We start from the raw sequence: 25,785 nt of genomic DNA on the forward strand, positions 1-25,785 counted from the left end.
TGATGATGGCTTTCAGGGAATGGATGGGGCTGAGAGATGGTATGAAAAAGCCAACAAGGAGATGTTAGAATCACAGTGTCCGGGTGAGAGTTGAGTGATCTGTGAATGGCGAGTGCACCCCCAGGTTCTCATCACCGGTCACCAGGCTATCCGGTCTAAGGGACGTGCACAGGTGTGGATAGGGAAAGTGATGAATGAGCAAGGAAAAGAGGAGGCTGGTGGCGGTCTTCGCTCGAGACACTGTCGTGGTGAGTCTGTTGAGATTTGGCCTGCTGTCAATGTCCTAGGGCATGCAGCAGAGTACGGTACACAGTACGGGGCAGGCGAAGAGACTGGCCTGTGACTGGGAGATGCTGTCGTGGGCGAGGACATGCCTGGTGCCTGGTGCATGCTACACCGCTGGATCTGGAGTGCTCCGTCTCCATGCTCATCACCAACATGCCGCACAACGCCCCTTGTGATTCGACATCTGTCACTGGTGAGAAATAGCGTTGCAAGGATGAGGGTGTCCAGGTCTCACGTCGGCCAATTCTCCCCCACCAGGCCAAGCCGCCGCTAATGCAACCGTCGCTCGCTAACGACATGCAAAAATGGACGACAAACTGCACGACCAAAGCCAGGCAGAAATGTTTATACACTGTTCGATATGGAAGAAATGAGGTGGCTGGGAAAAAGAAGAAGGCTGGGAAGCCATCTCCTAGACTCCTGCACGAGACGCCGGCACTCGTCTTCCCGCCTTGCCGTTATCCTTTGATGCAGGATCAGCCTGCCGTCAGGGAATCCCAAACCAATGGATGTCGTCTTCCCTCCCTCCAGTATCCCACCGACTTCGTCTTGGTCTCTCGTCTGCTTCGGCTACGAGTACGGAGTCAGACGCGACTTCCTGCCCATGTCCTCTGCGTTTCCGCCAGTTCTGGGCCAGTTCCGTCACCCACAATCCCAGCTTGTCCATCTCAAATCAAGCTGCTGCTGCTGCCACTGCTCTGCCCCTGAAACGGCTCATACATCTGATCCTCCAGGCCCGCCGCTGCATTGAATGCCTCGGGCGCAAACTGTGCATGAGAGCTCGGGAATGAATCCCACACGCTCGCGGCCATCTCTTCGGTCTTGAGTTCCTGCGGGCCGTCGATGGCGGGATCTCGGCGTGCGTCTCGAGCTCGCTTTGACGGAGTCGGCTTCTTCTCCTCGTCGTCATCATCGTCCGACGCTTTACGCTTCTTCGGAGTCGTTGGCGGAGAGCCTGCCTGTGGATCGTACTCCTTGCGAAGTTTGTAGTATTTCTGGCTGTTTCCGATCAGCATCCCCATTCTCGATGAGTTTGGAGGGTGAATGCCGCGGACCTGATAGCTGACGCTGTTAAACCACCGCCCATGCGCTCCGCAACACGTTTCCATGTCGCCGTCGACAGGCTCAAGTTCGCCTCGGAGATTGCCAGCAGGAGCATTTTACGCACTGGACGACCCGTTCGTTACTTCCTGTTGCCACGCGACAAACGTTGACTTACCATCCTCCGCAGTCCATTGATAAGGCATAGTTGTGACACCAACAACGCGACAACAGCAGAGACAAAGAGTTGAAAAGATGGAGAGAAGGAGACTGTGAGCAGGTGTGAGTGGAGAGGAAGGCAAAGCAAAATCGAGAGAAGTCGAGGGCAAATAAGAGCGACAGGCCCGTACACGGCCACGGCAGGATTGTGCCGTCATCGAAGGTCCCATAGGGGGCATAAACATCCAGTCACTACCCCTTTCGCGGTCCATAGCATTTGAGCTTTCTGCATTGAGTTCCGAATGCCTGCCTAGCACAAGGATGTCCGCATAGGCGTCGTTTGGAGTCTGGCCATTAGAAAGCCGTGTCCAGTCGACAAGGCGCGGCAAGCCGTGCAGTATGTTGTCAGCTAGCGCATCCTCAAGGCGCGAAAACTGACAATTGTAGACCAGGCCCCAAGTCCCGTCGTATCGGCATACTTTGAGCAAACCCGTTAATGCTCAAGATCGGAGGATCCACCCCTGTCGGAGAATGGCCTTCTTGAACTGTTTCTGATAGAAAGCGAGGCTGGCAGCCAATCAGCCAAAGCACTCATCATGCAAGTTCCCTGACTAGACACGTCGTAACGGCTTGAAAGAGTTGTCATTACAATACCTTGTGGCCCTCAACGCCAGAAGGCCCAGTGACCGTCCCCAGCGCCCTGAAGTCCTCGCTCGACACTAGGTACTTCTCGACAGTCCCCCTCACACCACAGCTGGGGAACTATAAAGTGACATTGGCCGCGTGTAGTGAGAAGACCATGTTGATAGAGTCGATATAGTCCCTAGACATCCCTATCAGTTCTTCGTCGCATATCCATCCGATTCCGTTCCACTCCATATCCCTCGATCCGTCATCGTTCGGACCGTCAGCGAAACCAATGGCACAGAATCAAATCAAGGAGGCAGACATCATGGTGCTCATGGCGGCAATCCAGAACTCTGTTGGCCCAATCCAGGTCCGTAAGCCCCTTAGCTTCGATGGTACCGGTACTGCATTGGCTTTATTCCCAGCGGCTGACAAGTAGCGTACTCACATCAGGTTGACGCCGAAAAGGTCGCGAAACAGCTCGGGATGAGCCTCTCGACCATTCCGCCCAAGTTCACGGCGATCCGCAAGCGATACAACATCGACATCAAGGTCATCAACTCTGGCGCCTTGCAGCGCAACAGGCAGAACAGTCCCAAGAAGAGGCTCTCGAATGCTGGTGGGCCGAAGCAGACGGTTCGACTGCTCAACAACTCTCACCACAACTACCACCACGGAGGCGGCCCACCCGCGATAGGGGAGGAGATATGCTTACAGCGGGATGTGGCTCAGCCTCAAGGGACTTTGTGAATCGTGAGGGGTCGGCTGGTATTCTGTCGACCGTCTTGTTCACGCACGTTGAGCTGGGGAGTCCATGGCATAGGATTCCAAGAAGGCAGAGGCGATGGCATAGAATTCCCGGACGCTAATTAGAGCGTCTATCAGTTCAGGCTAAAAAAGCAGGATGTGACCTCTGTCTGTGTGAGGTCACGATGTTTTGCTGTCGGGCCTCATATCCAACAACATGTATGCGTCCTGACCACGGGGGCCTCGGGGATCGGTATTGTAAGAAAGGTGGACGGTACGATGGGCAGGATCACATCTTTTTAACGGCCTATCGACCACTTCATGGGACGGCGACCAGCATCAGCTACGTCCATCGGGGAAGAGTGACTATGCCCAGCGGTGCCGTCATTCACTCCTGCCGCGAGACATCATAGACCAGGCGGAGTTGATACCACGTTGAGAAGTGATCAAGAGGGAAAGGCATCGCAAACAAAGTTCAACACGTTCAATTGCTGATGGCTTGCTCGATGCGCGGCATTGACACTGTCTCACGCTGTCGCTATCCACATGATCATTCTCCCTTTGTGCTCTCAACTGTGCTCTCACCACAGTCTCACTGGACGGTCGTTCATTCAGAACGGGAGGCCCGTCTGGCTGCTAGCTTAGCCTCCTTTGCCTTTTTGGCTGCCTTTTCCTTCTTCTCTTCCTCAAAGTTGTATTCACCGTCACTTCCGCTGCTGCCGTAATCCTTTGCACCGGCATCGAGTTCCTTGTCACTATTCTCGGGCATCTTCGTATCTGTGACTCGAGCTTTGCGAGCCCGCAAGGTCCTGGTCAATCGTGGAGTCGGTGAAATCTGGGCTTCAGAGCCCGAAGTCGTCTCTGCCTCAGATGCCATTTCTGTGTCAGAGGTGATTATTCTGCCTCGGCGATCACGTTTACCGCTGCCAGTAGACTTCTTGCCAGTTGACTTCCTGTCAGTTGAATTCGGAGCCTTGGCTCGACTTGCACGGCAGGGGGTGGTCAAGGCCGGCTTTGGTGTAGTGGTGGGAGTAGTATCCATGAGAGTAACGTCGCTCTTGCCTTCTTCCGCCTTGTAATTTGGGGTCTCGAGTTGACTGAGCGTCTGAATGTCCTGAGCGGATGCCATGATGGCTCTGTAACGTTCCAGGACGGCGCGTTCTGTCGGTCGCTCCCCATTGCTCCCTGCCGCTAATCATTCAAGTTAGTAGTTAATCTCTAACGAGAGTGGGTGTGGGGAAGGGCAACGTACGCCATGCTTCAGCTACGGCTTTCGCGTTCAGTCTGAAGCCTGGAGTGCATTTGATGGCGGTTCTCAAGAGCTGAGACTTGTTAGTGGGATGAAGCTTGGACTCTGTGTTGAGAGATTGACCTTGAACTGTTCCTCGGTGGTCCACTTCATTGTGAGCAGCTTTGTTGACTGGGTAGCTAGTACTGGATGGTAAGAACGAGGGAAAGGTTGAAGTAAGATGGCTTAAGTAAACGGGGCCAGTGATTTGTCGTGAGTGTGCTGTCGTGAATGTGCTGTCGAGAGAAAGAGGAAGGAGAAGAAGAAGAAAAAGTCGAAGAGTCGCATTGCGGCAGAAAAGTGTGAATTAGATCGAGGCGAAGCGTACAGTCCAAGCCGCTCTTTCGGCCAAGAGAATTATGATGAACGTGAGGCTGTGCACTTTTGTAGACCTTGTCAGTTCCGCGGTCGACATGGGACAAGTATATGCACTGCCCTGGACCAACAGAAGAGAACGGCGTGCGTTCTCTCAGAAGCAGCAGAGCAGTAAGGCTCCCCAGGGCACGTCTTACCCTAAGCATCTGTGACTGACGAGGAGAGATCAAGCTGTGGTGTAATTGCGACGACGCCAAATACTGGTGTTGATGCATCGTTGGCGGGAGTCGGAGAGGTGATCATCCACCACGACGCCTTGTGGCACAACAGATGATGCATGCAAGGAAGATGACATCTGCGATGGCATCATTGGTCTGTAAAGGATAAGTAAACTGAGGTTGAAAGAGAGCTCGGACTATTGCGAAAGTGAGACGACTTGCTGGAAGACGTCGGTACATCAAGAGCATCCTTCCGTGACAGACTCGTCCTCAATTTGAAACAATGCTTCACAACTGACGTGACTATGAGGATAGTTCACCCATCTGGATAAAGAAGATGTCTTGGAGAGAGGCCATCTTGACGACGACGTGTCGATCCGTGGTATGGATGAGGCTTTGAAACTGCAGCCAAACAATTGGTGGGTAGCAAGGAATCGTCCGGCCTTGCCGCATGACCGAATGAGCTACCCAGCTAGTAAGTCCTGTCTTCAAGCTAGGTGTTAAGAGAGTCAATAGTGGTCGAACTGAGTTTGTGGAGGGAACGATGTGATTTGATGTTCAGCTAACAACAACTTCGCTCGGTCTTCGACAGCGAGATAATTGGACGGATCTCCTTGTCGAAACTCGGCTGGGCGACTCCTCACCATGGCCTGCATCTCGACTATGGATTTGTGAGAATCCTCCCAGAACCTCATCGATTCTTTGCTCGTGGTGCAGACGACACCGCATCTGATCGTCCTCACGGTTAGGGATGCCGCCCGGCTGGTATTGCGGGTCACCGAGAGGATAGTTACCAATAGCTCCCAACGAAGGAAGTTCCGATGCGCAGCTGTGCTGGCATCGAACATGCGAGGACACTACTGGATTTGATGTGGCGGGATATGAGGCTTTGGAATCAAGTCACGGGCAGGTGCTGTGAAAGCAAGTATCAGTCTGGATTTACATCGCAGACCGTAAGTAGCATCAGAGCCAGTCTAGGCGCCTGGTACAACCCAAGGTAGTCTGCAACCAAGCGGTCTCCCAAACGTATTATCCGCTCAGCAATGATCGTCGGTGATGTATTATACCCTTCAGACGCCAGCGTGCCGTCACTTCAAGCAGCCTCTCGATGGTTAGCCACGGCCGTCTCCTTGGTCTCGCTCTCGGCCTCCCGCGGCGGCGACCCAGGAATATCGACACCAACTGCCAAGAGACGCTCGTCGAGCGCGCGCCGGCGCTCCTCGTCCAGATGCGAGAGGTCGACGGCAACTTCGTCACCGAATTTGGCAGCAATCTCTTCGAGCGAGAGCCCATTGGTTTCGGGGAGGCGCCACAAGAACGGCAGGCAGGCCGCCGGAACGATGATAAAGACGAGGTAATATCTACGATTCCGTTAGCACAGTCGCGGCAAGAGCCAGCCACGTAGAGGAGAGGCCAAGAGCAACGCCGAAGACACTTACTTCCATCCGATCTCGGCGAATGCAGTCGGGGCGACCTCGGTATAGAGCAGCGTCGAGGCGAACAGACCTGCAATCGAGGTGCCCAGACCGTGGGCTCGTACTCCGGTTGGGAAGATTTCGCTGCAGTACACGTAGCTGCTGGCGTCCTGGCTGCCTCCGTAAAAGGTGACAAAGAGAAACAGGAACAAGACACCCGCTGCGTTGCCGCCCTTGTTGGATGTTCCGGCATAAGTGGCCACCATGGCGGTCTCGATAGCCATCATGCAAATGCAGCCGGCCAGGCCAAAGGTGATGATGGGAATTCGCCCCAGACGATCCAGCAGCATGGCATTGACCCAATTCATGAAGGCAGCCCACGAGGTATAGAGGGCGTAAAGAAGGAGAGGCAGCCACCCGTACAGGCCGAGATTGTTGTACAAGAGCACCTGGTAATTGTTGACCACCAGCACACCGGTGGATTGGGCGGCGCACCTGCCGAGCGTGTTAGCAGAACCCGCACAAAGCCGGGACGAAAGCGAGACATACTGCACCAACAGGCCCGCGTATATTCGCTTGCGATACGTTGGACGCTTGAGCATGCCCCAGATTCCGTGCACACCGGTCGCGTTCTCCAGCTCGATCTGTTTGGAGATTTGGTAGAATTCCTCCTTGGCCGCCAGACCCGCAGGGTCATCTGCTCGGGTGTGCAGCTTTTGGAGAATGTCGAGCGCATGTCGCTCTCTGTTCTTGGAAATGAGCCAACGAGGTGATTCGGGCAACCAAGGCGAGCCGATGAGCAGGATCAAGGGCGCTACAATCTGCAGACTGAGGCAGAGTCGCCACTGCACTTGAGGCGCGGCAAAGTAGCAACCCAGACCTGTGAAGGCGGCCGAGCCCTGAATGCCCAGGTCAGATCCCACTTAGACGGGAATGGGTTGTAGATGCATTAACATACGTAGCCACAGACAATCAGGACGCCGTGTGAACCTTGGCCCGAGGTCAGTACAAATGGAAAGTGACTCGGAAAAGGCTGAGTTACCCGTCATTCGACCTCGTTGCTTTGCAGGCGACAACTCCGACTATACCGCAGGTCAGTACAGTTGCGTCTCGCAGGTCGAATCGTCGACTAACCATGTACGCAGGCACGGTGACTTGCATCATGCCGACACCGATGCCATTCAGGAAGCGTCCCGCGAGAAACATGCCAACGTGGGCTGCGCCCCCCTGGATCGCGGCCGAGATAACGCAGATGGCACAGACGATCTGGATGGACCTGCAGCGACCGAGTCTGTTGAGGATCCAGTTGACAATGAGAGCACCGATGATGCCTCCCCCTGCGAACAGCCCGTTGGCAGCTAGGTCTCATTGTCAGACGTCCGCAATGCCAGTGAACCTGCTTGTCCTTACCGCCGATGATATCGTTTCCCTTCTTGGCATTGGGTCCCGTGAGAGAAAGGTCAAAATAGTCCCAGAATGCAGGCAAGCCAAAGACGGAACCGATAATTGATGAATTGTATCCGTACGTAAACGAACCTAGTGCGCTGAAGAAGACGACAGTAAAGTTGTATGTGTTGGCCTTGGCCGAGTGCGAGGCGTCGACCACGTCGCCGGTGCCACGCTTGAACACGCCCATGCTGGAAGAACGAGACCGCCGGCTCTCAGTGGTGGATACAGATACAGACGATATGGAGATCGAAAAAGGTCCAGCACCAGTGGACTCGCAGGCCCGGTCCAGGGATTTATATTCCCGCGGCCCTGCCAACTACAACGCAGCCACGAGGCGAGAGTGGATCGTCCCTCTTGGAGTCGAGCAAGGCGAAGTATTTAGATACTTTTCCTGGAGACGGACCTTGTGGAGAACACTGGCGTGACTGGGCGCCAAATCTCTGCAGGTCCATCACCTCGTATTATGTTGGAGAAGACGGCATACCGGCGGTGAGAATCAGAGAACCGGGCAAGTGTCGCACCATGAGCGATAGCGTCCAAGCCTGGTCGCTGCGTGAACCGAGGGAGATGAAGCATGCGTGGCTTGGTACCTAGTGGTACTGGTACTGGTACTCGTACGCGTGAGAAGCAGCGAGATCAGCTCATTAGACTTTGTGGGGGACTCCTCAAGACTTTGGGGAATGGAGTTGGGGAGCTCCATCTCCCCCGCGCCGGGGACTTGCCGTGCCTGTGGGCGCCAGGGAATAGCCGGGGGGTTACCTAAACAGGTACTCCGTGGCTCGGATGCTTCAACGCGGAAGGTACAAAAGTGAATTAGTGGACGGCCAGAGCGGCAGAACTCCGTGCGATATGGAGTACTGGGTACTCAGTACGGAGTACATGATCCTGGACCATCGTCCATGAACTCTCAACTTTAATTAACCTCGGGTATCCTGCTGTCCAAGCTACAGGAAGTTGGCGACAACTCTATCCATCTCAGAAAAAGCCACGAGTCCACACACCTCTACCACGTACGGGGTACAGCCGCTCTAGATCTACTAAGCAGATGTCTAAATGATCGGTGGGCCATTCCCGAGCCCACGGCTTCGGTTTTGACTTGACCCATTTCAGAACTAGCAAGCGAGGTACTGTATGAGTAGAAGAGATACCAGGGCCAGGTCTCATGAGTCCTGCTGACTCCTTGTTGAGGAGAGCCTCGGGTGGGTTCGAGAGCCGTCTGGGCTGTTCCCTCCTCGCTTCTGCTGTCCCGAAGGAAGGACTGGATCAGGCATGTCTGTTCTGGTTGCACGTCAATGTCGGTCATGGTCAGGCCGTTACGGGTCGCTGATCGGATCTAAAAGTAGAAAAAAGAATACTCCGTACATAGCAAACAGCTTGGCGAGAGGCTGGCTCGTTTGAACAGCTTTTTTGTCCGAAGTGGGCAACCAGTGAAGCACTTCTAACATCCCTCAAGCCTTCCTGTCAGCCTCGAATTCCATCAAACCCTGGACAACCATGTTCTCGCTTTCTGTCCCAAGTAGGGAGTAGTAACCATGATTTTTGAAGCGGACAGGACCTCTGCGTGTGTCAATCCGGTTTGCTTTGGTTTGTGCAATGGCTGGATGATTGGATAAGAAGACAAGCAAACATGAACCATAGCATACGAGGTGTGAAAGCTGACGATTGGCTAGGTAGTATTGGGGCGGGCGATCGATGAAAGCCACAGCCAGCACTGCATGCTCCATCACACACGTGCTTCGCTTCGTCTTCTCCACCACTTGACTATCCACCACGCCGTACCCGCTGTCAGGACGGTCCGGTACGCCAAGAATACTCCAATCGCCCAATTGACTCGGTCGTAATATCCGTACAGTAGTTTGCCAACGGCATGGTCTGGACTCTTTCCTACACCTAGGCCACCTATACCGACGCTATGCTTGTTGAAGGACGACCGTTTTTCGGATTTCTCCGTGTCTGGGCCTTCTTCGGCAGCATCGGATACTGCTATGGACGAAGACTCTGGACCCATGGCGGGCGGTGATTCCTCAGACGATATCGCAATGGCCTGGCTCATGCCGTCCATGGCAGTCTGGCTGGGTCGTCGGCGTTGTGGTCGCGCTTGCTTCTGACTGTACCATGACCCGGAGGAAAATGCGTCGGCCGTGTTCTTCCGGAACTGGCGGGTCATGAGATAAACAATGAGACGGAGGTCCGGGACAGTAAAGGTAGGATATTTCCACAATGCCACCGCGTTGTACGGGGGCAGCTGATCGAGAAGGTCCGCAAGCACGCCCAGGGTGAGGCCCCAGAGAATGAGTGGTTGCTGAAAGGTCAGTAATCGGTTGTGTGCAGAATTGGAAGAAGGCACGCCGAAAGGAGCCTGCGCCCAGCCGGACAAAGTGGAGAGGTTGTCTCCTCCTTCTCGGGGTATAAAGTCTGGTATAGAACTGGCATAGACCGACTCTGTAGGAAGGAGACGGACTGCGCTGAACATCATTCTGCCCATTGTCAGGCGAATGAGTTTGTGAACAGTCGGGCCAACGCGTTTGGCCCATCGGGCAGAGATGTCCACAGCCTCCCTCGTGCGGAGCGTGGGCGAGAGCAGGGCTCGAAGCGAGACCCAGTGTATTGAGGCTACTTCTGTCGGCTGTGGCTGTACAGGTGGGACGTTCTTGCCCGTCAACACAAAGATGTAGGGACACAGTACCATCAGCACATCTCTGCCCCAGGAGGTCGTGACAAGTCGTTCCGGCAAGTTGCCCGCATGGAGACAGTCGGCCGTTTCCAGGTCCAAGCCTATCTCTTCCCGGGTCTCCCTAATGGCCGCAGCCAAGTCATCTTCATCCTCAGGGTCTCTTTTCCCACCCGGCAGGGCCACATGCCCCGACCATCTGTCTCCTGCTCGGCCGGCGCGTTTGATGAAGAGCAGTTCAGGGTCGCCTTCCTGCACCCAATCTTGTGCAAAGAAGTCAGATAGCGAGGATGGAGGTGAAGAGGGTGTGTCGACGGCTACGACTGAGGCGTTGCCTGCAGCAAGCACAGGCCTGTACGCGGGGCGGACGCGTATGATCACAGCGACACTGGCTCGCTTCTGGGACGTGTTGGGTGGGTTGGGCACATGCGGATAAGGATTCTCGCTGAGTTGGACAAGCACAGATTCAAGCGCCTTGATGATGGCTCTGGAGTCGTCCGACATGACTGCGGGAAGGTTTGTAGTCCGACTCGAGAATGATACTCTGTACTCCGTACCTCGAGTTCAACGAACAGCTCAGCCTCGTCGGCTGCAAAGATGCCGAGGCTGAATCTTGAGGCTCTAGCTTGGAGCCACAGCCAATGGGACACCGTTGACTTAGGCGGAGAATTCCGAAGGGCACGAGAGCTCGGCAGCAGCTGTGATTCGCTCTTCGCCCTCACTTTGTTTTTTCTAATGGTGGGGGGCTGGCAGGAACTGACGGCATTGCAATTGATGCGTGAAGCTTGGGGGGAAAAGCTTCCTTTGCTGGGAGCTCTGACGATTTTGCATACTATTGAACTCTACCCTGTATCTGTTCGACAGTGAGCGCTGTCAGCGCACCTTTTGTATGGAGTAGCTTCCCTCATTGTCGGAATATCGTAGCTATAGCTCAGCTTCCTTGCACCCAACATGCGGTTCGGAAAGACCCTCTCGGACTCTATCTACCCTCCGTGGAAAGACAAGTACCTCGAGTACGACAAGATCAAGAAACTCCTCCGCGAAGACGAAACATCTCCTCAGGGCCGCGGCGGAGAGGGGAGCTGGACGGAACAAGATGAAGAGAATTTCGTCCACGAGCTGACCGTAGCTCAGTTGGAGAAAGTGCACCAGCATCAAGTCAGCATCTTCAACTCGTTGCGAGACCGAACCGCCGCCTGTGAAGCCAAACTCCCCTCCCCTGAAGGCGAAGACGCAGGAAAGGCGGACCAAGAATACAAGGAGGTGGCCAAGGAGCTGATGCCAGAGCTCGACAGCATCTCGAAAGAGCTCAATGAACTTAGGAAGTTCAGCAGAATCAACTACACCGGGTTCCTCAAGGCGGCCAAGAAACATGACAGGAAGAGAGGACTCAAGTACAGAGTGAGGCCGATACTGCAGGTCCGTCTGGCCCAGATGCCTTTCAACCAAGAAGATTATTCGCCTCTCCTCTTCCGCTTGTCAACCATGTATAGCTGGGCTCGTCAGACGCTTGAAGGCGAAGAAGCCGGAAAGGAGGCAGAAACAGACATCAAACCAACGGACGAGTACACGGCTTACAAGTACTGGGTCCATGTTGACAATCTCCTGGAAGTGAAGACCTATCTGCTGCGTCGCCTGCCCGTCTTGGTCTACAATCCACAGTCTGTCAAAGTGGTTGATTCGTCTCAGAGGGATCCCACGATAACATCCATCTACTTTGATAACAACAATTTCGACCTCTACCAGGGTAAAGTGGAGAAAGGCACTGCAGGTGCTTCGCTGCGCATTAGGTGGACAGGGCAGCTTAATGACGAGCCGGAGGTTGTCCTAGAGAAGAAGTTTGTCGACGAAGCAACCGACAGCAGCGATATCAGGATCCAGCTCAAGCCAAAGTATATCCTCCCGTTCCTCAAAGGCGAATACAAGATGGAGAAACAGGTCAAGAGACTTGAGGAAATGCTCGGAGCTGATCATGACGATGTCAAGGCGTTCAAGGCCAACATCGGCGAGATCCAGTCCTTCATCCAGGAGAAGAATCTCGAACCAGTCCTTCGGGCAAGCTATACCCGCACGGCGTTTCAAATCCCTGGCGATGACAGGATTCGGGTCTCCCTCGACACCGACTTGGCATTTATACGCGAGGATGCTCTTGACCCCGATCGTCCGTGCCGTGATCCGGACGACTGGCATCGTTCCGATATTGATCAGCAGAAGATGGAGTATCCGTTCTCCGCGATTAAGAAGGGGGAAATCAGCCGATTTCCTCACGCTGTGCTTGAGATCAAGATCAAGGAGTCCAACTATACTAAGAAAAACGCCTGGCTCAATGACCTGATGAACTCGCACCTGGTCAAGGAAGAGAAGAGGTTCTCCAAATTTGTGCATGGTGTGGCTGAACTGTTCGAAGACTATGTCAATAGTTTTCCTTTCTGGCTCAGCGATCTTGAGACGGACATCAGGAGAGATCCCGTGACTGCCTACCAGGAGGAACAGCAACGAGAGGCGCAGAAAGCTGAGGATGAGATGGCGGTCGGCAGCTTCATCGCGGGCTCTAAGCTATCGCAAAGCAAAGGCAAGGCCGCCGCATCCCCAAGCAGGTTCCCCGAGCGGAAGCTGTCTGGAGTTCTGTCCCCGTCTGTTCAGTCGCAGCCAAAAGCGGTGGCTTCGTCCCAGCTCGAAACCACGGCGGAGGAACGAGACGACGACGAAACTGGAGTTCAGGCGCCTGAGGAAGTCGAAGTTCGGGATTCTTCTGGGGGCGGCATTCGTTCGTTCCTACCGGGTTTCTCGAACTCGCGCTATGGCCGTCGCCACCGTCAAGGAAGAGGAGCATGGGAGAATGCTCCACTGCCTGCTGGCGTCAAGGAACCCAGCTTCTGGATCAAGGACCAGGGTGAGCTGAAAGTTGAAGCCAAAGTCTGGCTTGCGAACCAGCGAACGTTCATCAAGTGGCAGCACATTGCAATTCTCCTCGCCACCTTCTCACTAGCACTGTACAACGCCGCAGGGGTCAGCAATGACATTGCTCGTGGCCTGTCGATTGTGTACACCTGCTTTGCAATCTTTGCCTCGATCTGGGGATGGTACGTGTACATGTGGCGTACAAGGCTGATCACGGAACGCAGTGGCAAGGACTTTGACAATCCCATCGGTCCGTTCGTGGTGACGATCGGATTGGCGTTGGCGTTAATCTTGAACTTTGTTTTCAAGTACAAGGCTGCGACGGGTAATGATGGGCCGAACCCTGGTAACAGCACATACAGCGGCCCTGGCGTGCTATCCCCAAAGATGCAGGTACCACAGGCCAGCATCACGGAACTCCTTGTCCAGGACCTGTAGACAGCCACGAATGGAAGAAAGAGGAAAGTTAAGGCGGATGGATGACTTTTCCGGGTATTGGGTACAGGAGCCTCAGCAAGGTTTCGGCCACAAGCCAGAGCGAAGCTATGTATATATGAACATTGAGAATACCTCTTACCGGTTCTGTGAGGCTCGATCAGAGTATTGCCGGCATTTTACAAGCTTGGACGAGCATCCGTCACCAGCAGGGTGATCTTGTGGAATGGAACGGGTACCATGGACCATCCAGTTGCATGACCGTCGACAATGTTCAGAGCGTGCCGCAGGGTGGGAAAGACAATTCCGTCCACCTTTTTTCTCAGCGTACACAGCGTGCAACCTCTCCGGAATCTCTTTACCACATCAACGGCATAGTCAAGCCGTCTCACGGGATATCGGTCGTAGTAGTGGAACGTCGTGGACGGCCCCTGATAATGTGCCGCAGACATTGACAAGTTGCAAAAGAAGGGGTTGTCAAGCAGACAGGTCGGCCGTAGGCAATTAAGTCACAACTCTCACGGGCGCTCTTTCTTTCATGATTGATTGCCGGTGACTATTATATGGGGTCAGTAGAGTCAGGGGGCCGTCGAGATAGATTACCTATGTACTGATCCCGTACCCCTTGAAGGTCATCTCGGTACCAGTGATGATGTCGGACGGATAAACACCCTGCTCAGGACAATCTAGCCCGCGGCATTCCTCCGTATCATGTGGAAGGACAACATACCTTATTGCCTAGAGAGGATGGATGTCGGAAGCAGGGAGGGCAACCAAGCAAAGTTGTACGATCCCCAGCAAGGCGTGGTAGGACAAGACAACTCATTGCGAGCCTGCGACGATACAGGAGATAGACAGAGGAAGGATGACCAGACGAATTTGTCTGCGAACGAAATGGTCAAGAGGACGGGGGGTCATCTGATCATGATTGATGTACTCGGTAGCTCGTCTAGTGGTGCGCAATGCTGATGCTGATTGATGTGCTGTGCTGAATAGTGAGTGGGTGTTCGTCGTCGACTAGAGTTTCTCTCTGTCGCCGTCACATACAGTACCGTGACATACAGTACGAGCCAGTATCAATATGGACTGTAGCTTCACGGTTCCATCTCAAGTCATTCCACCACCAAGCCTTGCCATGGCAGTATCTGGTTTCCGTCTCCAGAACACGAATCCAGTACTGCCAGAACTTGTCTCATCTCCTTCCGCACCTTCGGCCTTCAAGCACCTTTCCTTGTCGTCGATCCACCAGTAAGCACAGTGGCTCTGCGGAGAGGCACATTCACCACATCTGCTGGAATCCCACCCTGGGCGCCTGCACTGTTTTATATTTTGGAAGTAGCTGGTAGTTGTAACAGGACTACAGTCGCGGCCCATGCGTTCGTCAAATAAGTCAAGAAAATTGCGGGAGAGATGACAAGTTGAGGACTACGACCGCGATACTTGACAGCGGCTTCGAGCTGGAACGGCGTATTCTCCTTTAGGACAAATGTATGAAGGTGGTTGCCAAGTGAGCGTCTTATAGCCTGAGGGCTCGACTGCGGGTGTAGTCACTCGATCTCGAGGACACTTTTGTTTTGTCTCGGTGTCTTTCCGAGCAAAGGCGCTGCCAGCACTGGATGTGCTGGATCCCATCGGGGAAGCTCATGCTGAGGACAACCAGATCCGACGATCGCAAGACTTTACATTCGCATGCTCTCTTGGAGTGAGGCTTGCGTGAGGGTTCGTTCCTACCAAGCTGAGATGAAGGCCAGTCCTCTCGGTATCTGCCCTTGTCGACGCGACATGAAGACTGTAAGCTGAGCTGACTATTGCCTCTTAGGTCGCAACACTCGCACAACCAGGCGCTTTGTGAATGCCTTTCTCCAGCGTGGCCTCCTCGACGTCTCGAAGCTCAAACACCGGAAGCGGCTTCGTCAGATCCGGCGCATACGAGGTGGGCCGGAATTGCTTGATCGGCTTGACCAGTTGTCTGTCCGCGCTGTTTGCGGGCTTTGTGGTGCCGCCTCCTCCTCTCGCGGCAACGATGTCTTCCCATACTTCCTGGATGAATTTGAAGTTCACCGCAAGAGGATCGAAGAACTCGGCCAGCAACTGCCAGACGGTGTCGAGGTACTGGATGTCCGGATACAGCCACACCATCTGCTGGATGAACCACGTCCGTTCCGGTTTCGAGCGCGCCGCCTCTGATCCCGCCAAGAGGATGTTGAAGAGCGTGGTATAGCAGATTAAACTCATCGTGGGGAGATCCATGTTCGACAACCGGTACTGCAACTCCAGCAGATTCGAGCGGACGATTAGCGCAGAGGTGTTGAAGCTGATACAGTTCAGGTACTTCCAGAAGAACAAGGCGATCTGATAGCACCGCTGGACCTCGAGATGTTCGGCCTCTCCCAAGAGCTTGCTATCGGGGTCCACCCGGGCAATGGCGGAGGCGCTTTCTGGAAGCAAGCTGGAGCTGGGACTCTCTGCGCGCCAGGCCAACGTGCGACCGGCCAGGCCGGCGCGATGAGAGTACCATTCCCGGTCAGAGCGCCAGAACTTGCGGTCGACCTCCACCACTTCTCTCTCCGGCTCGTTGGCCTTGTCCTTGACTTGCCGAACCAGAACGACGGACTTGCTGTGCAGAAAAGCTCCGATGATGTTGATTTTGGAGCTGTGCACAGCGATCATTAGCCCAGACAAGCTTGCGGTGGGGCAGAAAAGAACTCACACGGCGAGCTCCCTACCGAGCGAACTCTGGTCAATGTCAAGAAGGAGGGCCATTCGTTTGAGGGCTTGCAAGTGCATCCTCCCGGTTTCGCCGTCCGCTAGGAGCACCTGGAGCTTTCAGCACGTCCGCAACGCAATCACCTGTGGTGCTTGGAGCTTACCGAGAGTCGGTACAAGAACAGGATCGCTTGATAGCAAGATTCATCAATCACCTGGGCAGGGTCGCTTAGGATCGCGTTGAGCTCGGACAGGCACTTGGTATGGAGCCGTAGCCAGGGAGGTATTGTCCATGGGCAATTCTGGCCCTTTTCGGTCTCTGGCGGCAGGACCACGCCGCGTCCACTGTAGCCAAAGTCAGCAGCCGACGCCATATCAACCCGTTCGAGCGAAGCACAGCTTGCGGGCCCTTCCACTGAATAGTGAAAAGCGTGGGGGAGATTCACCCTCTGAGCATCCCAGACAGGAATACGGAGGCGAATGTTGCCACAGCATAGGTGAGACAAGGCGACGCCTGAATCTGAGCCAGATTATCGAACCACTGCCACGACTGAAGCAGATGCGTGGCAAAGGGCCTGATGATCTTGAAATAAAAGTAGAGGTTTGTTTTGATCTCAATGTCGTACTTCATGGCCGTCGAGGGAGTGAAGATGTCGAAGAACTGCGAACCAAGGATGGACAAGGGTCGCGCGGCCCATTCCTCGTAGTCTTTGCGAGCCTGCTCCCAAGGCCTCACCGCGACATGCGGTGTTGGAGGTTTGGGCCTGATCACTGCCGCCTCGCAGGCCAGCGGTCGACTCTGCTCTCGGAGCGGTTGATCGTTGTCCTCCGCTTGGTCACGATTCAACAGCTCGGGAGGCTTCTTCCGATAGTTGCCGGTGGACAATTTGTTCAGATAAGAAGAAGCTCCGTTCAGGATCGCCTTGGTGGTCGAATCGAGCGCCAGATCTCGGTGGTTGGCCTTGCTCCAGTACCGATATCGCGAGGAGATGTGGGACGTCTTGGCCGACTTGATCGCTCGGGTGGATTTCTGGGGGTTCTTGCCGTCGCCGACGATGAACATCAACGGCGGAGGGTTCTTGTTGTGGTTCATGGTGCTGTTCGGGATTCAGCTGTACCTCCCTGCTCCTGATCTCCTCCACTCGCACTGTCGAGCGTGGTTTGCATCAAGGCGACGCGGATCCATCTTCGATCTGACGTCGATATCGGTCCACCAGTGCTCCGACGGGTCCCCGAACAATTTAAGCGGGATGCCTGGATTTGCATACGAGGTATCGAGCAAGGAGAGTTTGACGCCTAAGCGGGCCGCTTACTCATGTTTCACCCAGGCGAGCCAGAGAATTTAGACCATGCCTATGAGACGGACGCAGGGGTATTGGCCTTGCTCGATTGGCTGTACCCCCTCGATCCTCACGCCCGCCCAGCCAAGGTGTTTCTTGTTTGGGGTTCCAGAACAGCTTCGGGTCCCGACAGCGTACTCTACCAGATGCACAATCACGCCTTGCATAGCCGGTCTCCTCTGATTCCAGAGACCGACAGTTCTGGCCTGTTTCGAGAAACGAGTGCAGCCACATGGCGTGTCGATGACTAAGGCCCTCGATCGTTCGGAACCGGGCGACTAATTACTGCCGCGTGCGTTCGAGATGGAGAAGCTTATGATGCGTCGGCTTATCTGCTTGATGGGTCCATAGTGTCCTGGTCTCATCCCTTGGAACTGCTGAACTTTTGAGGCAAGAGGCAGTCGCCATGTCGCAAAGCAGCGACTCTGCCAAAGAGGCTCTCCACGACGATGTCTGTGTTACGGAGGTAAAGTCGGCAGAAGTATCGTTCGCACAGTATACAAAACCCCCATCGTTCTTTGGCTCCTTACGAAAGCATAGAACAGCGTTACTATGGTGCCTCTACATACTATGGTGTGTGCTTGCCAACAATTATGCAAAGACTGCCGGGCAGTCTGTGCTCGGTATCCCGCAGTTCCGGAAGGACTTTGGCAATGCCTACAATGGCAACTATGTCCTTTCCGCCAAGTGGCAGTCCGCGTACTACGGTGCTCCTCAGGCAGCGTACGTTCCAGCTGGCTACAAAGCCTGGGGCGGAATCCACGCTGACAACGCCATCGCAGATCCGTCATAGGAGCCTTGGGCGGCGCCTGGGTTGCCGATAAACTGGGTCGACGAGCATCACTTGCCTTCCTATTCGGCGTCAGGCTCATTTCCGTCACTCTGGAATACATCGCCACCACGAACGAGGTCTTCTTCGCCGGGCGCTTCCTCGGCGGCTTTTCGACGGGCGGGACGAACTCGATCTGTATGGCGTACATCGGGGAGATCACCCCGCTACCATTGCGCGGAGTGCTTACGGCGGCCATGCCCATCGCGCTCATCACGGGTTCGCTGGCTTCCGCACTGGTGGTCAACTTCACTGGTGATCAGCCCACGCGCTGGGCTTATCGGATCGCTTTTGTATCGGGGTACGGTTTCATGGGCATCGCCGTGCTTGTGCTCCCCTTTATGCCGGAGTCACCATGGTGGCTGGCCAGTCATGGCAAACCAGACAAGGCAATGAAGGCTCTCCAGAAGATTGGCTTTACCGACGACACCGAAGCCGAAATCAAGATGGCCGAGATCAAACGTGTCTTGGCCAAGACCGAAGAAGAGACCTCCGGAGCGACATACGCCGAATGCTTCCGCCGCTCGAACCTGCGACGCACCATCATCGCGGCAATGCCCTTGACCATCCAGACCTTCTCCGGCGTCACCTTTGTCGGCTCCTACAGCACGTACTACCAGCAACTTGCCGGCTACAGCGCCGCGGCCAGCTTCAAACTGTTCATTGTCCAACAGGTCCTGTCGGGCGCCGGCAACGTCGTCTCTTGGTACCTCGTCGACAGTGTGGGACGGCGACGATTGACGCTGTCGGGCATGATCATTTTGACGACACTCCTCTTGATCACAGGAGGTAAGTTCTGTTCAACGCACGCCCGCCAAATATCAACACCCAGTGATGACCTTGCTGCGTGCGTTCACTTTTCGACTGACACACCCTCGTTTTCGCGACTCGATCTAGGGCTCGCCGTCTCAGGCACTCCCGGCGCCATCAGAGGCACCATTGCGCTCCTCCAATTGTTCTGCTTCGTGTACAACGCCACCATCGGCGCGACCGCTTACACCATCATGACCGAGATACCCACGGCGCGACTGCGAGCCAAAACTGCGTCGCTCTCCGTGGGCTTGCAGAGCGCTTTATTCGTAAGTCCCCTTCGAGCCCCAGCCATATCATATCATATCGTACGTACGTACGTACGTACGCCCGGGGAACGTGTACTCTCTCGCTCTCTCTCTCTCTCTCTCTCTCTCTCTCTCTCTCTCTCTCTCTCTCTCTCTCTCTCTGTTTTTCTCGATAGTTTGTTCTTGGTGTCATACATGATCCTTCCGATCTGTCGAACTGGACTAACAGGTTGGCCCTGCCATGCGGGGCGGGGGCGTACGAGCAGACCATGTGGGGTTTCGTCCTGCCGTACCTGTTCAACCCTGACAAGGCAAACCTGGGCGCCAAAGTCACGTTCATCTTCGGGGCGCTGTCGGTGCTGTCGATTTGGTATCTGTGGGCCTATCAGCCCGAATCGGCGGGCCTGAGCTACGAGAGATTGGACGAGCTGTTCATCGGCCGGGTCAAGGCCAGGATGTTCAAGGAGAAGGACGTGAGGTGTTTGGACCGAGCCGGAGGCTTGGACGGCATACACAGGACGTGTGACGCCGCGCTCACGAAATGCTGACATGAGTACTGTATCCGGGGCACGGGTAGAAGAAGACTTCACTCTGACCCGCTCAAGGATGAATAAAAGTATATATTATCTCCGTGGCCAAGGTTTGAGCAACCACGTCTCATGGGCGTCACACATAAATGTCGTAACATGACGGATTTGCATCCATCTCTGAACCTGAAGAAGCCACACCGTGTGTCAACGCCGCCCCCAACATGGCCGCTAAATGCATATTCAGACTCGAAAGGCAAATCTCCGTGTCACGCATGAGGTGACGCGGGCATTGCGAACATTTGGACTACGAAGACGGAGAGAACATCTTCTTCAGCTTCCCGCCTTCCCTGCCCGCCGCCTTTCTCGCCATTTTCTCTGAAAAAGCTGTCGGAGGCGGAGCAAACTCGGTCTGCACATTCAATCCCTTCAATTTGGCCTGCCTGGCTTGGAAGGCGTGGTCTTCGTGGCTCCGTCCCTGTCCCTCTCCGAAGGGAAACGTGCTCGTCGCGTCGGGCACCGAGACGTTGCTGTGTGTCAGTGTCAAGGGCCGGAAAGGCCCGTGCTTGGACGTCTGGATCACCGGCTCCGGCGACTGCCCGGGTCGGGATGATGAGAACAACAACGGCACGCCCGTGGCAGGCGTGATCGGAGTCTCAAAGGAGTCAGAGGTAATGGGCCGCGCGTATTGAGGGGCATGCATTCCCGACTGGGGAGCTGTGTTCAAGGCGAGGTTCTCGTGCGCCATTTGCTTGACGAATTGGCTGTACGTGCGTGACAGTCTTGAGGCGTTCTGATCCTGCTGCTGTGGTTGTGGCTGTGGTTGTTGCGTCGCGTTGTCGAGGTAAGTTGCATACGCCTGATGTTGTTGTGAATTGAAATCGAATGCAAACGTCGCCATTTCACTGCTGTTTCCCCTCTCTATCTCGCTTGCCATGGTCGAGGGCGACCCTTGGGCTTTGCCGCTGGCCCATTTGGTGCCTCCCACGGTAGATTCACTGTCCATACCCTTGCCCTTCATGCTTTGGCGGGCTTTTTCACGCCACATGCGTCGCTGCATGCATTTTCGGAAAAGCCAGTAGATGGCAAATCCGACGCCGATGCCCCCGACCACACCACCGACGATTGCACCGGCCATCCCTGAAGCCGCAAAGCTGGAAATCTTAGTCTGCGCTGCGGCTGTGGGCACTGTGTTTGGGCATAGCGTCTCCGTGAAGACGTACGGTGCGTGTGGCAATGCTTTGGCGAGGTGAAACGTCGGCGGCTCGGAGTCGTAGTTCGCGATCAAGTAGACATTGGAGAGGAAGGCGCTGCCAAGGAGATTGATCGTTCCGTTGGTAGTACCGTCTGGTATGGTGTGGGTGGAGATGGGCGAGTTGTTTGACACGTTCCTCAACCAGTCGGCATCGTAGGTGATCTCGAGGCCGGAGTCAAGAGTGATTGTTAACGTGGAGTTGAAGCCGTCAGGAAGACGATAGACGTTGAGATCGTCGTCGGAGGGTATAGCACCTGTTGCGTCCGAGAATTGCTGGAGGACATTGTCAGGCAGACTGAGTTGGTATTGCGAGGTAGTGATATGGGCGTCGAATGCGCCAGTGAGCAAGTCTGTCTTCTCTCCATTGGACTCGTCGGTAAGAGTCATTTGCTGGACCGACACCTTGAAGGGGCTGTGAGCTGCATCCGCACGCGGCTGACTGATGGTGTAATTATGTACGACGCCCTCAAATCGACCTGAATCATAGCCACCCAGAGTGAGTGAGCCATTGATTGCACCGTTCGACTGCTCATACTCAGTACCCATGTACAAGCCAAAAGATCGCGACGAGATAAACTGATTGTTGTACAGGTGTTCGAGGAGAGTGCTGACGGGCCCAAGACCCATGAGGCCGGCAGGTCCAAACCACGGTGTCCTGCTGGAAGAATAGTTGGACAGTCTCGTGATGGGGAAGTTCTGTACTCGCGTTATAGTTGCTGGTGACGGGTCAAAGTAGTGTGTGAAGACATTGAGAGTGTCGAGCGCAGTCTCAACAATTGTTGCGGGTATCGATCCATATTCATCGAGTGGTTGATATGATGCCACGGAGGAATAACTGAGCTTGTGGTCAGTTCATGCTCTCCACGGAATGAGGCTTCCGCTTACTTCTCTGATAGTTCTGGGGAGTAGAATCCGTGATCATGATCCAAGCAATTCGGGAACGGACTATTGGTGCAGTAGTCGAGACTAGACACCGTCGTCTCATTGTTCGACAGCGACGGCCATAGAGACTGATTTTGCGATAGGGGGAAGCCTATTCCGGCGAAAAGGCCGTATTGTATATTTACGCCGCCATTGACTGCCCTGTCATGGAAGTCGACGTAGATGGGGACGATCGAACAGCTATTCTGCGCCGCGGCAACGGCGGCAAAAAGAAGAGAAGCTCCCACCAGGGCGGCCATAACGCAGGATTTCCGAGAGAAATACTTCGAGACTCAGCTGCGCACGAGGTCAACCCGCGTGATGGCGAGGCTGTAGTCCAACAGAAAGGAAACGCGTCGACAGCAGAAAACGAAAATCAGAGAAATGCAACACCGGAACCACAGACAGGCAGAGAGAACGGCAGAGATGAGATGAGGCGATACAAGAGAGAAGTTGATGACCATACATCTATCCAGTACATCCAAGGCTTGCGGTGGTCAGCCTGGGCCCGGCTCGTCGCTGCACGCGGACACGAGCAGCCCTGAAACGGGCTGCGGCAGGATTGCTCTGTTACAATTGACGCCGCGCTGGAGAAGGAGGATCACCACTGCAAGGCTGGTTGCCATTTTTGCCGTATCTGCCATAGGCGCCTTGGAGACCTTGGAAGGATGTTCGACTGGCGAATATTGGCCGAGGGCCGGTCGGCCGACAGCGAGGCCTAATGCTGAGGGCCAGGAAAGACGAATGCAAAACGGATAGACGCGTGGGACGGTCGACGAATTTCCATTTTTAGGAGAGTTTGTGCGAGGCGAAGTTTGCTTGGCGCCTCCCGAGGCCCAATCGGAATGCAGCACGGCGGCTGACCGGCGGTCGTCCAATCAGAATAGACGCGCGGCCGGATGGTCGGACCGCCAAGCTCTGTATAGCCACTCCTCTGACTGGGACGTGGCCACTGCTAGCCTCTTCAGTACGAAGCAGGATTGTCATCTGCCAGGGAGCCCCAGTTACCCAATCGAGGCACCTTGCAGCTTCGCGCTCCCCAGATGCAAGTAGCTCGTGCTATATTGCGAAGGCTGCGTGCTGGTCACGCCTTCAACTTTTAGTCTTCTTCCTAACCAGACCGGCAGCCAGCGTATTAATTGCTGCCGCTCCAGCTATTTCTACTCCATTAGATCGAACCGAGGCGTCTTCAACAACATCGGCTTTCCTCTTCTTGCGGACACCAGTCAGCACGTTGATTGGGGCCGATGACGCTTCGACGGCCGGAGCGGACTGCGCCAAGACCGGGGTGGCACATCCCAGCACCGGTTGGCCAAAGGATGTGGCCCTAGACAGTTCCAGAGCTCTGTCAATCCAGCTTCTGCTGGCTTCCACAGCAGCTTCTTCTCCAGTAAAGTCAGTCTGCAGAAGATAGTCCATCAATGCCTGATATTGAGCGGCGTCAAACACGATCTCGCCCCGCGTTTGGTCGACCACGGGCAATGATGACCCCTCTGTCAGCGGAGGTGCAGCAGGAGCATCGACTCGGTCTTGGAAGTCCTGCGACCCTATCGGCCCTGGCTCTTGCTGAAGTGGTGAAGACGGAGGTGGTGAGTGGAGGGTTGGGAGTGTATTGAGGGTCGATGAATCCTGCGGGCCAAATTCTGGAGCACCATGCTCCAGTTGCTGAGAGTTGCCGGGGGTCAGAAGACTTGGCTGCGCCATTGGCTTACTCGGCCTCGGCGTGTGTTCAGATTGCTGAAGCTCACTAGAAGCTGCATACTTGGCTTGGTCGTGGGAGAAGACCAACCACAGAAATCCAACCAGCCTGCCAGCGGAGCATTCCTGCCTGTAAGACATAAACTCCCAAAACTGAGTGAGATCCTTCACACTTCGCCAATTCCCCCGCTCGTCGACAAACTCCCCATCCAGATCATCTAGAAAACGTGCCTTTGGGTCGTCCGGTAGGCGTGGGACCAAGTGTCTTGGAGGCAACGATGTATTTGTCACCATGAGGTCGACAGGATATGAGTTGATCCATTTCGGCCTAGCCGGTGGATCTGCACGAGTTGAAGGGGGGAAGAATGCTTTGGTCTCGCCTTTGTCACACCCAGGAACCAGAAGATGGGCCGTGGCCGTCGAATTGTCTCTGGGATGCCGTAGGATCCGGTCGAAGATTCGGCACCACCATTTAATTAGGTGTCGGTCGTCGAGTACGTGTTTGCCCGCATTTTCGGAACTGCCAGGGAATAGGTATTGTCTCTGCGCGCGCGCAAAAAGAGAAAGCACCACTCTTGAACTGGCCAGACGAGCTTCGAGCAAATACTCTACGAAAGCTGAAGTGAGGACCGCAACAACCGAAGGTGAGCCTTTTGGGTTGTCCAGTCGAGTTGAGAACCCTGACGAGTCGGCTTTGGAGACGAATAAAGTGGTGAGAGATTTGGTGGTGAAGATCAGAACTTCGATCGCGTAGATCAAGACCTCTCTAATGTCGCCATATCCAGGAGAAGACACTGCGAGAAAATGGGACTCACAAGAGGTAGGCTCCTCCTCATTCCCTGGTGATGGCGCGAAGAGAGCCGAGGTCGACGTGGGTGGTGTTGACACGTGGTACGCACGGAGGCTCAAGCCCGAAGGCAGGACTGCCGCAAGTCTCAGCGGCAGAGATGACTTTGCTAACATTTATGCATAATAGTCTAGAAGTCAGGTGAGTCCCTACTGATGCAATGCCAAAATAATGGTAAGACAATCATGCGATAGAAGGCAACGAGGTGAAGCCGGTGAAGATGCCCACGTCAAAGGATCAACAGGGGATACGCGTGTCTTTCGAAGAGGCTTAGTGTAAGGCCTATTGACCAATAGAAATCTTCCACGCTAGTCTGTATTGGGCTGCGAACAATACAGGGCTTGGCGTAAGCTGCTCGTACATAATGGACACGTCGTGCCCTGACTCCTTGTCCGTCGAGTCCCAAAGTCGTTTAGGTCTACCTTCTCCCTATGTACGGAGTAGAGACCGCACATAATGGACACGGCTCATTACACTTTTCACTTCTATGGACTACGTCAACTACATTAGTCCTGATGCAGACACGGAGTGATTGCAGCCGTGATGTGAGCGTCAGCCTCAGCTTTCCCTCTCTGTACTCCCACAAGTCTACCCGGTATTAGTACTAATCTGGAGACGGCTTCCAAGTCCCAGCCTTTTGATTACATATCAGAGAATAGCGAGCGTTTGATTTCGAATCTGCCCTCAGATTGGGTGCTTGGCGGTGTGAGAACCGCTTGACCCGGTACAATAATGTCGAGGTGGATGCGAATCCACATTGCACATCATGCGTCCTTGAGAGACCTCCTATGCAGGATGGGTTAGAAGCTAGATCAGGCTATCCCACTTCCACCTAGGTTCACGGCAGTCTTGCCCACGCCAACCTCCATCGCAGCGATGCACAGTGAGATTCCAGCTCCTGCACGTTTCTGATGCGGAACCATGAACGCCATTATTATAGAAGCAGCAAATCCAGTGCTGTCAGGCCAAGCCTCGGTAACCTTGCTATTTACCTGGCACATCCCGAGTGGCAGGGTGATCGAGTGACAAATAATTACCATAGCGTATGTTGTG

The 25,785-nt window shown here is 54.7% G+C and overlaps 10 protein-coding genes across 10 annotated transcripts; 3 read left to right on the forward strand and 7 right to left on the reverse strand.

Moving 5' to 3' along the window:
- Positions 1 to 953: 953 nt before the first annotated feature.
- Positions 954 to 1,307, reverse strand: G647_03512 (uncharacterized protein; the record flags this gene model as incomplete). Its single annotated transcript, XM_008727857.1, has 1 exon — positions 954 to 1,307. One exon carries the CDS (start codon positions 1,305 to 1,307, stop codon positions 954 to 956), a length of 354 nt encoding a protein of 117 aa, XP_008726079.1.
- A 1,097-nt stretch (positions 1,308 to 2,404) lies between these two features.
- Positions 2,405 to 2,862, forward strand: G647_03513 (uncharacterized protein; the record flags this gene model as incomplete). Its single annotated transcript, XM_008727858.1, has 2 exons — positions 2,405 to 2,486; positions 2,552 to 2,862. The coding sequence occupies 2 exons, from the start codon at positions 2,405 to 2,407 to the stop codon at positions 2,860 to 2,862; spliced, it is 393 nt and encodes a 130-aa protein (XP_008726080.1).
- A 604-nt stretch (positions 2,863 to 3,466) lies between these two features.
- G647_03514 (uncharacterized protein) lies at positions 3,467 to 3,988 on the reverse strand (the record flags this gene model as incomplete). The annotated part of the gene is made up of 1 exon (XM_008727859.1): positions 3,467 to 3,988. One exon carries the CDS (start codon positions 3,986 to 3,988, stop codon positions 3,467 to 3,469), a length of 522 nt encoding a protein of 173 aa, XP_008726081.1.
- Positions 3,989 to 5,773: 1,785 nt separating this feature from the next.
- Positions 5,774 to 7,731, reverse strand: G647_03515 (uncharacterized protein; the record flags this gene model as incomplete). Its single annotated transcript, XM_008727860.1, has 7 exons — positions 5,774 to 6,041; positions 6,120 to 6,590; positions 6,645 to 6,994; positions 7,054 to 7,085; positions 7,138 to 7,177; positions 7,230 to 7,453; positions 7,506 to 7,731. 7 exons carry the CDS (start codon positions 7,729 to 7,731, stop codon positions 5,774 to 5,776), a joined length of 1,611 nt encoding a protein of 536 aa, XP_008726082.1.
- Positions 7,732 to 9,267: 1,536 nt separating this feature from the next.
- G647_03516 (uncharacterized protein) lies at positions 9,268 to 10,719 on the reverse strand (the record flags this gene model as incomplete). The annotated part of the gene is made up of 2 exons (XM_008727861.1): positions 9,268 to 9,506; positions 9,549 to 10,719. 2 exons carry the CDS (start codon positions 10,717 to 10,719, stop codon positions 9,268 to 9,270), a joined length of 1,410 nt encoding a protein of 469 aa, XP_008726083.1.
- A 447-nt stretch (positions 10,720 to 11,166) lies between these two features.
- Positions 11,167 to 13,554, forward strand: G647_03517 (uncharacterized protein; the record flags this gene model as incomplete). Its single annotated transcript, XM_008727862.1, has 1 exon — positions 11,167 to 13,554. One exon carries the CDS (start codon positions 11,167 to 11,169, stop codon positions 13,552 to 13,554), a length of 2,388 nt encoding a protein of 795 aa, XP_008726084.1.
- Positions 13,555 to 16,699: 3,145 nt separating this feature from the next.
- G647_03518 (uncharacterized protein) lies at positions 16,700 to 17,350 on the reverse strand (the record flags this gene model as incomplete). Its single annotated transcript, XM_008727863.1, has 1 exon — positions 16,700 to 17,350. The coding sequence occupies one exon, from the start codon at positions 17,348 to 17,350 to the stop codon at positions 16,700 to 16,702; it is 651 nt and encodes a 216-aa protein (XP_008726085.1).
- Positions 17,351 to 18,003: 653 nt separating this feature from the next.
- G647_03519 (uncharacterized protein) lies at positions 18,004 to 20,032 on the forward strand (the record flags this gene model as incomplete). Its single annotated transcript, XM_008727864.1, has 4 exons — positions 18,004 to 18,320; positions 18,380 to 19,215; positions 19,324 to 19,505; positions 19,661 to 20,032. 4 exons carry the CDS (start codon positions 18,004 to 18,006, stop codon positions 20,030 to 20,032), a joined length of 1,707 nt encoding a protein of 568 aa, XP_008726086.1.
- Positions 20,033 to 20,318: 286 nt separating this feature from the next.
- Positions 20,319 to 22,447, reverse strand: G647_03520 (uncharacterized protein; the record flags this gene model as incomplete). The annotated part of the gene is made up of 2 exons (XM_008727865.1): positions 20,319 to 22,101; positions 22,152 to 22,447. 2 exons carry the CDS (start codon positions 22,445 to 22,447, stop codon positions 20,319 to 20,321), a joined length of 2,079 nt encoding a protein of 692 aa, XP_008726087.1.
- An 832-nt stretch (positions 22,448 to 23,279) lies between these two features.
- Positions 23,280 to 24,848, reverse strand: G647_03521 (uncharacterized protein; the record flags this gene model as incomplete). The annotated part of the gene is made up of 1 exon (XM_008727866.1): positions 23,280 to 24,848. One exon carries the CDS (start codon positions 24,846 to 24,848, stop codon positions 23,280 to 23,282), a length of 1,569 nt encoding a protein of 522 aa, XP_008726088.1.
- Positions 24,849 to 25,785: the final 937 nt, after the last annotated feature.

Source organism: Cladophialophora carrionii (assembly GCF_000365165.1).
Source record: "Cladophialophora carrionii CBS 160.54 unplaced genomic scaffold supercont1.3, whole genome shotgun sequence".
Taxonomy (NCBI): domain Eukaryota; kingdom Fungi; phylum Ascomycota; class Eurotiomycetes; order Chaetothyriales; family Herpotrichiellaceae; genus Cladophialophora; species Cladophialophora carrionii.